General features: G+C 44.6%; 1 protein-coding gene across 1 annotated transcript in view; it reads right to left on the minus strand.

Moving 5' to 3' along the window:
• LOC139533559 (ras-related protein Rap-1b) overlaps positions 1–15,749 on the minus strand; it is a 166,678-nt gene that overhangs the window by 3,899 nt on the left and 147,030 nt on the right. The window contains exons 5-6 of the mRNA XM_071331691.1: positions 12,385–12,525; positions 10,811–10,954 (exon numbers count right to left, since the gene is read on the minus strand). Of these exons, the coding sequence (XP_071187792.1) occupies positions 10,811–10,954; positions 12,385–12,525 (285 nt within the window). The remainder of the gene's footprint in view (positions 1–10,810; positions 10,955–12,384; positions 12,526–15,749) is intronic.

Below are 15,749 nucleotides of genomic sequence, written 5' to 3' on the forward strand. Positions count from 1 at the left end.
GCTAGCCATGGGTATCGTGTTAAGCAACAGTGGCTAGCCACGGGTATCGTGTTAAGAAACAGTGGCTACTGTTAAGCAACAGTGGCTAGCCATGGGTATCGTGTTAAGAAACAGTGGCTACTGTTAAGAAACAGTGGCTAGCCATGGGTATCGTGTTAAGAAACAGTGGCTAGCCACGGGTATCGTGTTAAGAAACAGTGGCTAGCCACGGGTATCGTGTTAAGAAACAGTATCTAGCCACGGGTATCGTGTTAAGAAACAGTGGCTAGCCATGGGTATCGTGTTAAGCAACAGTGGCTAGCCATGGGTATCGTGTTAAGAAACAGTGGCTACTGTTAAGCAAGTGACTAGCCATGGGTATCGTGTTAAGAAACAGTGGTTAGCCATGGGTGTCGTGTTAAGAAACAGTGGTTAGCCATGGGCATCGTGTTAAGAAACAGTGGCTAGCCATGGGTATCGTGTTACGAAACAGTGGTTAGCCATGGGCATCGTGTTAAGAAACAGTGGCTAGCCATGGGTATCGTGTTAAGAAACAGTGGCTAGCCATGGATATCGTGTTAAGAAACAGTGGCCAGCCATGGGTATCGTGTTAAGAAACAGTGGCTAGCCATTGGTATCGTGTTAAGAAACAGTGGCTAGCCATGGGTATCGTGTTAAGAAACAGTGGCTAGCCATGGGTATCGTGTTAAGAAACAGTGGCTAGCCATGGATATCGTGTTAAGAAACAGTGGCTAGCCATGGATATCGTGTTAAGAAACAGTGGCCAGCCATGGGTATCGTGTTAAGAAACAGTGGCTAGCCATTGGTATCGTGTTAAGAAACAGTGGCTAGCCATGGGTATCGTGTTAAGAAACAGTGGCTAGCCATGGGTATCGTGTTAAGAAACAGTGGCTAGCCATTGGTATCGTGTTAAGAAACAGTGGCTAGCCATGGGTATCGTGTTAAGAAACAGTGGCTAGCCATGGGTATTGTGTTAAGCAACAGTGGCTAGCCATGGGTATCATGTTAAGAAACAGTGGCTAGCCATGGGTATCGTGTTAAGAAACAGTGGCTAGCCATTGGTATCGTGTTAAGAAACAGTGGCTAGCCATGGGTATCGTGTTAAGAAACAGTGGCTAGCCATGGGTATTGTGTTAAGCAACAGTGGCTAGCCATGGGTATCGTGTTAAGAAACAGTCACAGGTGTCTTGGTTTGAAAAAGCTAAACCATGAGAGAATCCATGTAAATGGCAGAGTGTGCCATTGGACTAGATCGATTCACACACTGTCAGATAGATGGTTTTAGAGTCAGTCAGAGCGTTTTAGTCAGGCCCAAGGCTCAGACCAGATCTCAGTGGACAGCGTGAGTGATGTCACCCACATCCCAACCAGACAAGATGACACCTCAGGCAACAATATTTACTAGACAGACAAATCACGTCTCAATCTGTGAGAACTCACCCAAGGGTTTATTATGGTTAATGATAGATAATGACTCATTCAGAGCAACTGTATATACAGTAGCAGTCAAACGTTTGGACACACCTACTCATTCAAGGGTTTTTCTTTATTTTTACTATTTTCTACATTGTCGAATATTAGTGAAGACATTCAAAACTATGGAATAACACATATGGAATCATGTAGTAACCAAAAAAGTGCCTTGATGACAGCTTTGCACACTCTTGGCATTCTCTCAACCAGCTTCACCTGGAATGCTTTTCCAACAGTCTTGAAGGAGTTCCCACATATGCAGAGCACTTGTTGGCTGCTTTTCCTTCACTCTGCGGTCCAACTCATCCCAAACCATCTCAATTGGGTTGAGGTTGGGTGATTGTGGAGGCCAGGTCATCTGATGCAGCACTCCATCACTCTCCTTCTTGGTTGGAATCTAAAATCTAAAATTTGGACTCATCAGACCAAAGGACAGATTTCCTCCAGTCTAATGTCCATTGTTCGTGTTTCTTGGCCCAAGCAAGTCTCGTCTTTTTATTGGTGTCCTTTAGTAGTGGTTTCTTTGCAGCAATTCGACCATGAAGGCCAGATTCACTCAGTCTCCTCTAAACAGTTGATGTTGAGATGTGTCTGTTACTTGAACTCTGTGAATAATACATTTGGGCTGCAATATGAGGTGCAGGTAACTCTAATGAACTTATCCTCTGCAGCAGAGGTAACTCTGGGTCTTCCTTTCCTGTGGCGGTCCTCATGAGAGCCAGTTTCATCATAGCGCTTGATGGTTTTTGTGACCACTTGAAGAAACTTTAAAAGTTCTTGAAATGTACCGGATTTACTGACCTTCATAACTTAAAGTAATGATGGACTGTCGTTTCTCTTTGCTTATTTGAGCTGTTCTTACCATAATATGGACTTGGTATTTTATCAAATAGGGCTATCTTCTGTAAACCACCCCTACCTTGTCACAACTGATTGGCTCAAACGCATTAAGAAGGAAAGAAATTCCACAAATTAACTTTTAACAAGGCACACCTGTTAATTGAAATGCATTCCAGGTGACTATCTCATGAAGCTGGTTGAGAGAATGCCAAGAGTGTGCAAAGCTGTCATCAAGGCAAAGGGTGGTTACTTTGAAGAATCTCAAATATAAAATATATTTTGATTTGTTTAACACTTTTTTGCTTACTACATGATTCCATATGTGTTATTTCATAGTTTTGATGTCCACTATTATTATACAATGTAGAAAATAGTAAAAATAAAGAAAAACCCTTGAATGAGTAGGTGTGTCCAAACTTTTGACTGGTACTGTATATTCTCAAAATGTTGCAGTCAAATATTTAAGTATTTAAAACAAGTATTTAAGACATGAAGTATCTTAGACAAGAATGAAGTATCTTAGACTATGTGAAGTATTTTAGACTATGTGAAGTATTTTAGACTATATGAAGTATCTTTGACAATAGTGTATTTATAGTATCACAAACTGGTCAGAATGAAGGAATGGTCTGATTATTTTATTTCACCAGACAAAGCTGTATGACTAGGGGTAACAGACAAAGCTGTATGACTAGGGGTAACAGACAAAGCTGTATGACTAGGGGTAACAGACAAAGCTGTATGACTAGGGGTAACAGACACAGCTGTATGACTAGGGGTAACAGACAAAGCTGTATGACTAGGGGTAACAGACAAAGCTGTATGACTAGGGGTAACAGACAAAGCTGTATGACTAGGGGTAACAGACAAAGCTGTATGACTAGGGGTAACAGACAAAGCTGTATGACTAGGGGTAACAGACAAAGCTGTATGACTAGGGGTAACAGACAAAGCTGTATGACTAGGGGTAACAGACAAAGCTGTATGACTAGGGGTAACAGACACAGCTGTATGACTAGGGGTAACAGACAAAGCTGTATGACTAGGGGTAACAGACAAAGCTGTATGACTAGGGGTAACAGACAAAGCTGTATGACTAGGGGTCACAGACAAAGCTGTATGACTAGGGGTAACAGACACAGCTGTATGACTAGGGGTAACAGACACAGCTGTATGACTAGGGGTAACAGACAAAGCTGTATGACTAGGGGTAACAGACAAAGCTGTATGACTAGGGGTAACAGACACAGCTGTATGACTAGGGGTAACAGACACAGCTGTATGACTAGGGGTAACAGACACAGCTGTATGACTAGGGGTAACAGACAAAGCTGTATGACTAGGGGTAACAGACACAGCTGTATGACTAGGGGTAACAGACACAGCTGTATGACTAGGGGTAACAGACAAAGCTGTATGACTAGGGGTAACAGACAAAGCTGTATGACTAGGGGTAACAGACAAAGCTGTATGACTAGGGGTAACAGACACAGCTGTATGACTAGGGGGTAACAGACAAAGCTGTATGACTAGGGGTAACAGACACAGCTGGGGGTAGTTTTAGTTGTCACTGTCACACACCCAGAGTGTTACATAACTCACATACACACACTACATCACATCCATTTGGAGCAGACAGCCTCCTGTCCTGAATCTGCACTCTTTAGACATAAAACATACCCCTTGGATATAATCAATGGTTACAGCTCGAGCCAATTGCATAATTATAGTGATTAAACCAATATCAATCAGATGTGAGTGAGTGAGTGAGAGAGAGAAAGAGGGTGCTATCATGCCAGGAGACAATGATATATCTTAGGCTGGTGTTACCCATAAAGCCCATTTCCTGTTGACAACGGCATCTCTCTAATGGAGCCAGCTTGTTGTCAATGACACAGGTTGTGGATCAACCAAAGACCTACAGTCTCTATTAGAAGTGAGTCATCTCTACTAGAAGTGAGTCATCTCTACTAGAATGGAGTCATCTCTACTAGAATGGAGTCATCTCTACTAGAATGGAGTCATCTCTACTAGAATGGAGTCATCTCTACTAGAATGGAGTCATCTCTACTAGAATGGAGTCATCTCTACTAGAATGGAGTCATCTCTACTAGAATGGGGTCATCTCTACTAGAAGTGAGTCATCTCTACTAGAATGGAGTCATCTCTACTAGAAGTGAGTCATCTCTACTAGAAGTGAGTCATCTCTACTAGAAGTGAGTCATCTCTACTAGAATGGAGTCATCTCTACTAGAATGGAGTCATCTCTACTAGAATGGAGTCATCTCTACTAGAATGGAGTCATCTCTACTAGAATGGAGTCATCTCTATTAGAATGGAGTCATCTCTATTAGAATGGAGTCATCTCTACTAGAATGGAGTCATCTCTACTAGAATGGAGTCATCTCTACTAGAATGGAGTCATCTCTATTAGAATGGAGTCATCTCTATTAGAATGGAGTCATCTCTATTAGAATGGAGTCATCTCTATTAGAATGGAGTCATCTCTACTAGAATGGAGTCATCTCTACTAGAATGGGGTCATCTCTACTAGAATGGGGTCATCTCTACTAGAATGGGGTCATCTCTACTAGAATGGGGTCATCTCTACTAGAATGGGGTCATCTCTACTAGAATGGGGTCATCTCTACTAGAATGGGGTCATCTCTACTAGAATGGGGTCATCTCTACTAGAATGGGGTCATCTCTATTAGAATAGATCATCTCTATTAGAATGGGGTCATCTCTATTAGAATGGAGTCATCTCTATTAGAATGGAGTCATCTCTATTAGAATGGAGTCATCTCTATTAGAATGGAGTCATCTCTATTAGAATGGAGTCATCTCTATTAGAATGGAGTCATCTCTATTAGAATGGGGTCATCTCTATTAGAATGGAGTCATCTCTATTAGAATGGAGTCATCTCTATTAGAATGGAGTCATCTCTATTAGAATGGAGTCATCTCTATTAGAATGGAGTCATCTCTACTAGAATGGGGTCATCTCTACTAGAATGGGGTCATCTCTATTAGAATGGGGTCATCTCTATTAGAATGGGGTCATCTCTATTAGAATGGGGTCATCTCTATTAGAATGGAGTCATCTCTATTAGAATGGGGTCACCTCTATTAGAATGGGGTCATCTCTACTAGAATGGGGTCATCTCTATTAGAATGGAGTCATCTCTATTAGAATGGAGTCATCTCTATTAGAATGGGGTCATCTCTATTAGAATGGGGTCATCTCTATTAGAATGGAGTCATCTCTATTAGAATGGAGTCATCTCTACTAGAATGGAGTCATCTCTACTAGATTGGAGTCATCTCTACTAGAATGGAGTCATCTCTACTAGAATGGAGTCATCTCTATTAGAATGGAGTCATCTCTATTAGAATGGAGTCATCTCTATTAGAATGGATAATCTCTATTAGAATGGGGTCATCTCTATTAGAATGGGGTCATCTCTATTAGAATGGGGTCATCTCTATTAGAATGGAGTCATCTCTATTAGAATGGATAATCTCTATTAGAATGGGGTCATCTCTACTAGAATAAGTCATCTCTATTAGAATGGATAATCTCTATCACCACTTAAACCAAGATCATGACTCAGACCAGCTAGAGACTGGTGCTTAATGGGATAACTGGTTAATAGTGGTGTAACTCCCCAGGGGTCAGGGGTCAACCCACATTAAACCTGGTTTATAGTGGTGTAACTCCCCAGGGGTCAGGGGTCAACCCACATTAAACCTGGTTTATAGTGGTGTAACTCCCCAGGGGTCAACCCACATTAAACCTGGTTTATAGTGGTATAACGGGTCAGGGGTCAACCCACATTAAACCCCACTGACCTCACAGCTACTGTAGCCTATCACAGTGGTGAATGAGTGAATAAATGAATAAGGCCTGGGGCAGGAAAGTGCTGTCTGGGATAGTGGACTCTTGACTCAGAGCAGAACCGGGTTTGGCCTTTGTTAATGCTGAGACATGAAACCCAATGCCATCTCTTCATTATCTAAGCCCAACGGCATCTCTGCATTATCCCCCTATATACACACACATGTATTTAGTACTGTAGATATGTGGTAGTGGTGGAGTAGGGGCCTGAGGGCACACAGTGTGTTGTAGATATGTGGTAGTGGTGAAGTAGGGGCCTGAGGGCACACAGTGTGTGGTGAAATCTGAGAATGTATTGTAATGTTTTTAAAATTGTATAAACTGCCTTAATTTTGCTGGACCCCAGGAAGAGTAGCTGCTGCCTTGGCAGGAACTAATGGGGATCCATAATAAACCCCAGGAAGAGTAGCCGCTGCCTTGGCAGGAACTAATGGGGATCCATAATAAACCCCAGGAAGAGTAGCCGCTGCCTTGGCAGGAACTAATGGGGATCCATAATAAACCCCAGGAAGAGTAGCTGCTGCCTTGGCAGGAACTAATGGGGATCCATAATAAACCCCAGGAAGAGTAGCCGCTGCCTTGGCAGGAACTAATGGGGATCCATAATAAACCCCAGGAAGAGTAGCCGCTGCCTTGGCAGAAACTAATGGGGATCCATAATAAACCCCAGGAAGAGTAGCTGCTGCCTAGACAGGAACTAATGGGGATCCATAATAAACCCCAGGAAGAGTAGCTGCTGCCTTGGCAGGAACTAATGGGGATCCATAATAAACCCCAGGAAGAGTAGCCGCTGCCTTGGCAGAAACTAATGGGGATCCATAATAAACCCCAGGAAGAGTAGCCGCTGCCTTGGCAGGAACTAATGGGGATCCATAACAAACCCCAGGAAGAGCAGCTGCTGCCTTGGCAGGAACTAATGGGGATCCATAATAAATACAAAAACAAAGGCTTGCTGCTGATTCTGAGACATTAAGTCCAATGCCATCCCTTCATTATCTAAGTGAAAGCCTGTAGTGGTGTGGTTGGGCTGTAGCCTAGTATTGAAGAGATGAAGGGGAGAGGAGGCAGGCAGGCAGACAGAGACAGATTTAACGATGGAATGAGCGAGGCTGTGTAGGAAGAGATTAACATTAAGGCCACGGCCCGATATCTGGAGCTGGTAATCAAACTGAATGCAGAGCAAGAAACACAAACTGCTAAATGAGACGTATTATTCTGAAGCAACAGGTTCAGCATTCAAAATCAACTGTCAAACATACAGGGGATTCGGAAAGTATTCAGAACCCTTCACCTTCTCCACATTTTGTTACGTTACAGCCTTATTCTAAAATGGATTCAATATTTATTTTCTCATCATTCTACGCACAAGACCCCATAATGACATCACAAGACCCCATAATGACAACACAGGACCCCATAATGACATCACAAGACCCCATAATGACAAAGCGAAAACAGGTTTTTAGACATTATTGCACATGTATGATAAATAAAAACAAAAATACCTTATTTACATAAGTATTCAGACCCTTTGCTATGAGACTCAAAATTGAGCACCAGTGCATCTGGTTTCCATTTATCATCCTTGAGATGTTTCTACAACTTGATAGGAGTCCACTTTAAGTAAATAAAATGTACATGATTTGGAAAGGCACACACCTGTCTATATAAGATCCCACATTTGACAGTGCACGTCAGAGCAAAAACCGAGCTGGCCGCCCGGCCAAACTGAGCAATCGGGGGAGAAGGGCCTTGGTCAGGGAGATGGCCAAGAACCTGATGGTCACTCTGACAGAGCGCCAGAGTTCCTCTGTGGAGATGGGAGAACCTTCCAGAAGGACAACCATCTCTGCAGCCCTCCACCCCCTTCTCCCTCTCTCTCTATTGTCCCCACCCCCTTCTCCATTGTGTAACAAGCCGTAATATCTTGTAAGTCCACTAGGGACTTTTGTCTCATGTAACTGTGTATGTGTATTCTGTGTTATTATTTAGTTAGTTAGTAAATAAATAATTCAATCAATTTGTGTAGACCTGAATAATCAGAAAAGGCTGGGGTTCTTGCGGATTCCAGAAGTCTGCGACGTTCAGAATGAGACTGATATGAGGTAATGATTAATAAGTGACTGTTATCGATATATAACATATCTTTTAGAGTTGAATTCTGGAAACGGTATATTCCGTGGTGCTCCAAATCCTAATGAGTTAATTGTTACATGATTCATTTAAAATCGGGTAACAATTAAACATAGTTAGTTATTGATAAATAACCGTCATCACATTAATTAAAGTCACAACAGTAGATTGCTGAGGGAAAAAAACAATTTAATCAATTTTAGAATAAGGCTGTAACGTAACAAAATGTGGAAAAAGTCAAGGGGTCTGAACACTTTCCGAATGCCCTGTATCTTGGTGGAACAAAACACTATGTTGTTGCCTGACGTGGACTGCCTGACGTGTGTGTGTGTGTTTGACTAGATGTTGGAAAGTGATTTCTATGTGTACAGATAGGGTGAGGCTGCTATTTGTTTGTTTATGTGTGTGTGTGTTTATGTGTGTGTATATACAGAGGTGACGCAGGCCAGATGAGGGGACGTCGCTGGCTGGTAGCCTCTGGTGGCCCTGGGCAGCTGGGCGCGCGCGCACACACACACACACACACACACACACACACACACACACACACACACACACACACACACACACACACACACACACACACACACACACACACACACAGAGAAAAAGACACACACACACACACACACAGACAAACACACACACACACACACAAACACACAGACAAAAACACACACACAGACAGATAGACAAAGACACACACGCAGATACACACACAGACAGCACCATTGTGTGACATCAGAGTCCGTTGTAAACACAGTGGGACCAGAAGGAGGGAAGGTTCAGCTCCAAGTGAGGTTACTGATTAACCTCAGACTAAATATCTAAATATCCCACACTGCTACTGACAGCAACAACACAGTTTAATCCTATCAGTTTCTGTCCATAGGAGGTACAGAACCTGTTGTTTAACGTTACTGTCCATAGGAGGTACAGAACCTGTTGATTAAAGTTACTGTCCATAGGAGGTACAGAACCTGTTGTTTAAAGTTACTGTTCATAGGAGGTACAGAACCTGTTGTTTAACGTTACTGTCCATAGGAGGTACAGAACCTGTTGTTTAACGTTACTGTCCATAGGAGGTACAGAACCTGTTGATTAAAGTTACTGTCCATAGGAGGTACAGAACCTGTTGTTTAACGTTACTGTCCATAGGAGGTACAGAACCTGTTGATTAAAGTTACTGTCCATAGGAGGTACAGAACCTGTTGATTAAAGTTACTGTTCATAGGAGGTACAGAACCTGTTGTTTAAAGTTACTGTTCATAGGAGGTACAGAACCTGTTGTTTAAAGTTACTGTTCATAGGAGGTACAGAACCTGTTGATTAAAGTTACTGTTCATAGGAGGTACAGAACCTGTTGATTAAAGTTACTGTTCATAGGAGGTACAGAACCTGTTGATTAAAGTTACTGTTCATAGGAGGTACAGAACCTGTTGTTTAAAGTTACTGTTCATAGGAGGTACAGAACCTGTTGTTTAACGTTACTGTTCATAGGAGGTACAGAACCTGTTGTTTAAAGTTACTGTCCATAGGAGGTACAGAACCTGTTGATTAAAGTTACTGTTCATAGGAGGTACAGAACCTGTTGTTTAAAGTTACTGTTCATAGGAGGTACAGAACCTGTTGTTTAAAGTTACTGTCCATAGGAGGTACAGAACCTGTTGATTAAAGTTACTGTTCATAGGAGGTACAGAACCTGTTGTTTAAAGTTACTGTTCATAGGAGATACAGAACCTGTTGTTTAACGTTACTGTTCATAGGAGGTACAGAACCTGTTGTTTAAAGTTACTGTTCATAGGAGATACAGAACCTGTTGATTAAAGTTACTGTTCATAGGAGGTACAGAACCTGTTGTTTAAAGTTACTGTTCATAGGAGATACAGAACCTGTTGTTTAAAGTTACTGTTCATAGGAGGTACAGAACCTGTTGTTTAAAGTTACTGTTCATAGGAGGTACAGAACCTGTTGATTAAAGTTTGGGACTGGGTACTGATGCAGGGTGTAGTGATGCAGGGTGTGTGGGTACTGATGCAGGGTGTGTGGGTACTGATGCAGGGTGTGTGGGGGTACTGATGCAGGGTGTGTGTGTGTACTGATGCAGGGTGTGTGGGTACTGATGCAGGGTGTGTGTAGGTACTGATGCAGGGTGTGTGTGTGTACTGATGCAGGGTGTGTGGGTACTGATGCAGGGTGTGTGTAGGTACTGATGCAGCGTGTGTGTGTAGTGATGCAGGGTGTGTACTGATGCAGGGTGTGTGGGGGTACTGATGCAGGGTGTGTGTGTAGTGATGCAGGGTGTAGTGATGCAGGGTCTGTGGGTACTGATGCAGGGTGTGTGGGTACTGATGCAGGGTGTGTGGGGGTACTGATGCAGGGTGTGTGTGTAGTGATGCAGGGTGTGTGGGTACTGATGCAGGGTGTGTAGTGATGCAGGGTGTGTGAGGTGTGTGTTGTACTCACCTCGTTGACGTTGATCTTGGACTTTGCGGAGGACTCCAGGAAAGCACAGCTGCTCCACTGTCTGGCAAGGTTCTGTCCCTGTTCCTTCCCCACAACACGCTCATCCTCCAGATCACATTTATTACCCACCAGAATCATCGGAACCTGGAGAGAGGGGGAGGAGAGGGGGAGGAGGGGGGGAGGAGGAGGGGGGGGGGGGAGAGTGGGAGCCAGGGAGAGGGAGAGACAAGGAGATGGAGAGACAGAGAAAGAGGGAGAGACAAGAGAGAGTCAGGGAGATGAAGAGGCAGAGAGACAGAGAAAGGGGGAGAGAGGGAGAGACAGGCAGGGAGATGAAGAGGCAGAGAGACAGAGAAAGGGGGAGAGGGAGAAACAGGAGAGAGGCAGGGAGATGGAGAGGCAGAGAGACAGAGAAAGGGGGAGAGAGGGAGAGAGGCAGGGAGATGGAGAGGCAGAGAGACAGAGAAAGGAGGAGAGAGGGAGAGACAGGCAGGGAGATGAGGAGGCAGAGAGACAGAGAAAGGGGGAGAGGGAGAAACAGGAGAGAGGCAGGGAGATGGAGATGCAGAGAGACAGAGAAAGGGGGAGAGAGGGAGAGAGGCAGAGAAAGGAGGAGAGAGGGAGAGACGGGAGAGAGGCAGGGAGATGGAGAGGCAGAGAAAGGGGGAGAGAGAAATATAAAAAAGAGTGGAGACAGGAAAGAGAGAGGGAGATAATATAGGGGGAGAGAGAGAGAGAAGTTTTATTTTACATTTTACATTTACATTTAAGTCATTTAGCAGACGCTCTTATCCAGAGCGACTTATATTATTCTAGATCACATTAAACACATTGATAGGTATGAAGGGTTTTTGCTTTGTTGTTCAATTCATAGGCTCTATAGACAATTACTTTTTCCACAAGCACAGCTGAGCTAATATCCTCTCCTGGTTTACTGTAGAGAGAGAGAGGAATGAAATGAAACACACAGCTGAGTTAGTATCCTCTCCTGGTTTACTGTAGAGAGAGAGAGGAATGAAATGAAACACACAGCTGAGTTAGTATCCTCTCCTGGTTTACTGTAGAGAGAGAGAGGAATGAAATGAAACACACAGCTGAGTTAGTATGTTTTAACCCCGTGTGACCCGGCCTGAAGCCCAGGCATTCTGCATCAAGGTGTACATGTATGGGCAGGAACACACACATTCCATCTCCCCAAGGTAGCAGCATTCCATCTTCCCAAGGTAGCAGCATTCCATCCCAAGGTAGCAGCATCTCCCCAAGGTAGCAGAATGCCATCTTCCCAAGGTAGCAGCATTCCATCTTCCCAAGGTAGCAGAATGCCATCTCCCCAAGGTAGCAGAATGCCATCTTCCCAAGGTAGCAGCATGTCATCTTCCCAAGGTAGCAGAATGCCATCTGCTCTCCTAGGATCTCAGTGTATATGTGTGAGTGTAGTGTAGTTGTGTCTTTTTCTGTGTGTGTGTGTGTGTGTGTGTGTGTGTGTGTGTGTGTGTGTGTGTGTGTGTGTGTGTGTGTGTGTGTGTGTGTGTGTGTGTGTGTGTGCATCCCTGCATGTGTGTGTGATAACTTACATCGTCAGTGTCTTTGACTCGGAGAATCTGTTCTCGTAGGTCTTGCAGATCGTTGAAGGTGGACTGGGCTGTGATGGAGTACACTAACGCAAAGCCCTGGCCATTCTTCATGTACAGGTCTCTCATGGCTGTGAATTGTTCCTGTGGAGGAGAGAGAGACATACAGGGAGCTAAAGACTTGTCATTAGGGGTGATAACATGGGCAAGGATCCAATCTAAAGCCTTGTCATTAGGGATGAGAACATGGGCAAGGATCCAATCTAAAGCCTTGTCATTAGGGGTGATAACATGGGCAAGGATCCAATCTAAAGCCTTATCATTATGGATGATAGCATGTGCAAGGATCCCATCTAAAGCCTGGTCATTAGGGATGATAACATCAAATCAAATCAAATTTTATTAGTCACATACACATGGTTAGCAGATGTTAATGCGAGTGTAGCGAAATGCTTGTGCTTCTAGTTCCGACAATGCAGTAATAACCAACAAGTAATCTAACCTAACAATTCCACAACTACTACCTTACACACACACACAAGTGTAAAGGGATAAAGAATATGTACATAAAGATATATGAATGAGTGGTGGTACAGAACGGCATGGCAGATGCAGTAGATGGTATAGAGTACGGTATATACATATGAGATGAGTACTGTAGGGTATGTAAACATTATATTAAGTGGCATAGTTTAAAGTGGCTAGTGGTACATGTATTACATAAAGATGGCAAGATGCAGTAGATGATATAGAGTACAGTATATACATATGAGATGGGTAATGTAGGGTATGTAAACATTATATTAAGTGGCATTGTTTAAAGTGGCTAGTGGTACATTTTTACATAATTTCCATCAATTCCCATTTTTAAAGTGGCTGGAGTTGAGTCAGTATGTTGGCAGCGGCCGCTAAATGTTAGTGGTGGCTGTTTAACAGTCTGATGGCCTTGAGATAGAAGCTGTTTTTCAGTCTCTCGGTCCCTGCTTTGATGCACCTGTACTGACCTCGCCTTCTGGATGATAGCGGGGTGAACAGGCAGTGGCTTGGGTGGTTGTTGTCCTTGATGATCTTTATGGCCTTCCTGTGACATCGGGTGGTGTAGGTGTCCTGGAGGGCAGGTAGTTTGCCCCTGGTGATGCGTTCTGCAGACCTCACTACCCTCTGGAGAGCCTTACGGTTGTGGGCGGAGCAGTTGCCGTACCAGGCGGTGATACAGCCCGACAGGATGCTCTCGATTGTGCATCTGTAGAAGTTTGTGAGTGCTTTATGTGACAAGCCGAATTTCTTCAGCCTCCTGAGGTTGAAGAGGCGCTGCTGCGCCTTCTTCACAACGCTGTCTGTGTGGGTGGACCAATTCAGTTTGTCCGTGATGTGTACACCGAGGAACTTAAAACTTTCCACCTTCTCCACTACTGACCCGTCGATGTGGATAGGGGGGTGCTCCCTCTGCTGTTTTCTGAAGTCCACAATCATCTCCTTTGTTTTGTTGACGTTGAGTGTGAGGTTATTTTCCTGACACCACACTCCGAGGGCCCTCACCTCCTCCCTGTAGGCCGTCTCGTCGTTGTTGGTAATCAAGCCTACCACTGTAGTGTCATCCGCAAACTTGATGATTGAGTTGGAGGCGTGCATGGCCACGCAGTCGTGGGTGAACAGGGAGTACAGGAGAGGGCTTAGAACGCACCCTTGTGGGGCCCCAGTGTTGAGGATCAGCGGGGTGGAGATGTTGTTACCTACCCTCACCACCTGGGGGCGGCCCGTCAGGAAGTCCAGGACCCAGTTGCACAGGGCGGGGTCGAGACCCAGGGTCTCGAGCTTGATGACGAGTTTGGAGGGTACTATGGTGTTAAATGCTGAGCTGTAATCGATGAACAGCATTCTCACATGGGTATTCCTCTTGTCCAGATGGGTTAGGGCAGTGTGCAGTGTGGTTGCGATTGCGTCGTCTGTGGACCTATTGGGTCGGTAAGCAAATTGGAGTGGGTCTAGGGTGTCCGGTAGGGTGGAGGTGATATGGTCCTTGACTAGTCTCTCAAAGCACTTCATGATGACGGAAGTGAGTGCTACGGGGCGGTAGTCGTTTAGCTCAGTTACCTTAGCTTTCTTGGGAACAGGAACAATGGTGGCCCTCTTGAAGCATGTGGGAACAGCAGACTGGGATAAGGATTGATTGAATATGTCCGTAAACACACCAGCCAGCTGGTCTGCGCATGCTCTGAGGACGCGGCTGGGAATGCCGTCTGGGCCTGCAGCCTTGCGAGGGTTAACACGTTTAAATGTTTTACTCACCTCGGCTGCAGTGAAGGAGAGCCCGCAGGTTTTGGTAGGGGGCCGTGTCAGTGGCACTGTATTGTCCTCAAAGCGGGCAAAAAAGTTGTTTAGCCTGTCTGGGAGCAAGACATCCTGGTCCGCGACGGGGCTGGTTTTCTTTTTGTAATCCGTGATTGACTGTAGACCCTGCCACATACCTCTTGTGTCTGAGCTGTTGAATTGCGAATTGCGAACATGGGCAAGGATCCAATCTAGGGCGGGGTCATTAGGGATGAGAACATGGGCAAGGATCCAATCTAAAGCCTAGTCATTAGAGGTGATAACATGGGCAAGGATCCCATCTATAGCGTGGTCATTAGGGATGATAACATGGGCAAGGATCCAATCTAAAGCCTTATCATTATGGATGATAGCATGTGCAAGGATCCCATATAAAGCCTGGTCATTAGGGACGATAACATGGGCAAGGATCCAATCTAGAGCCTGGTCATTTGGGATGATAACACGGGCAAGGATCCCATCGAAAGCCTGGTGGTCATTAGGGATGATAACATGGGCAAGGATTCCATCTATTGCCTGGTCATTTGGGATGATAACACGGGCAAGGATCCATCCAATGCTTTTCTCTTTATCTTGTGTAAATATTTGCCCTGCACACTTCCATCACCTGGCTTGGATGGGGTGAGCCTCAGTATCATTCCAACTGAGTTAACAAGATGTTAGATCACAGTAGAGATACTGAAGACAGTGTGGAGGTGGAGGAGGCTGATCACATTAGAGATACTGAAGACAGTGTGGAGGTGGAGGCTGATCACAGTAGAGATACTGAAGACAGTGTGGTGGTGGAGGAGGCTGATCACAGTAGAGATACTGAAGACATTATGGTGGAGGCTGATCACAGTAGAGATACTGAAGACAGTGTGGTGGTGGAGGAGGCTGATCACAGTAGAGATACTGAAGACATTATGGTGGAGGAGGCTGATCACAGTAGAGATACTGAAGACAGTGTGGAGGAGGAGGAGGCTGATCACAGTAGAGATACTGAAGACAGTGTGGTGGTGGAGGAGGCTGATCACAGTAGAGATACTGAAGACATT

This window comes from Salvelinus alpinus, chromosome 11, assembly GCF_045679555.1.
Source record: "Salvelinus alpinus chromosome 11, SLU_Salpinus.1, whole genome shotgun sequence".
Taxonomy (NCBI): domain Eukaryota; kingdom Metazoa; phylum Chordata; class Actinopteri; order Salmoniformes; family Salmonidae; genus Salvelinus; species Salvelinus alpinus.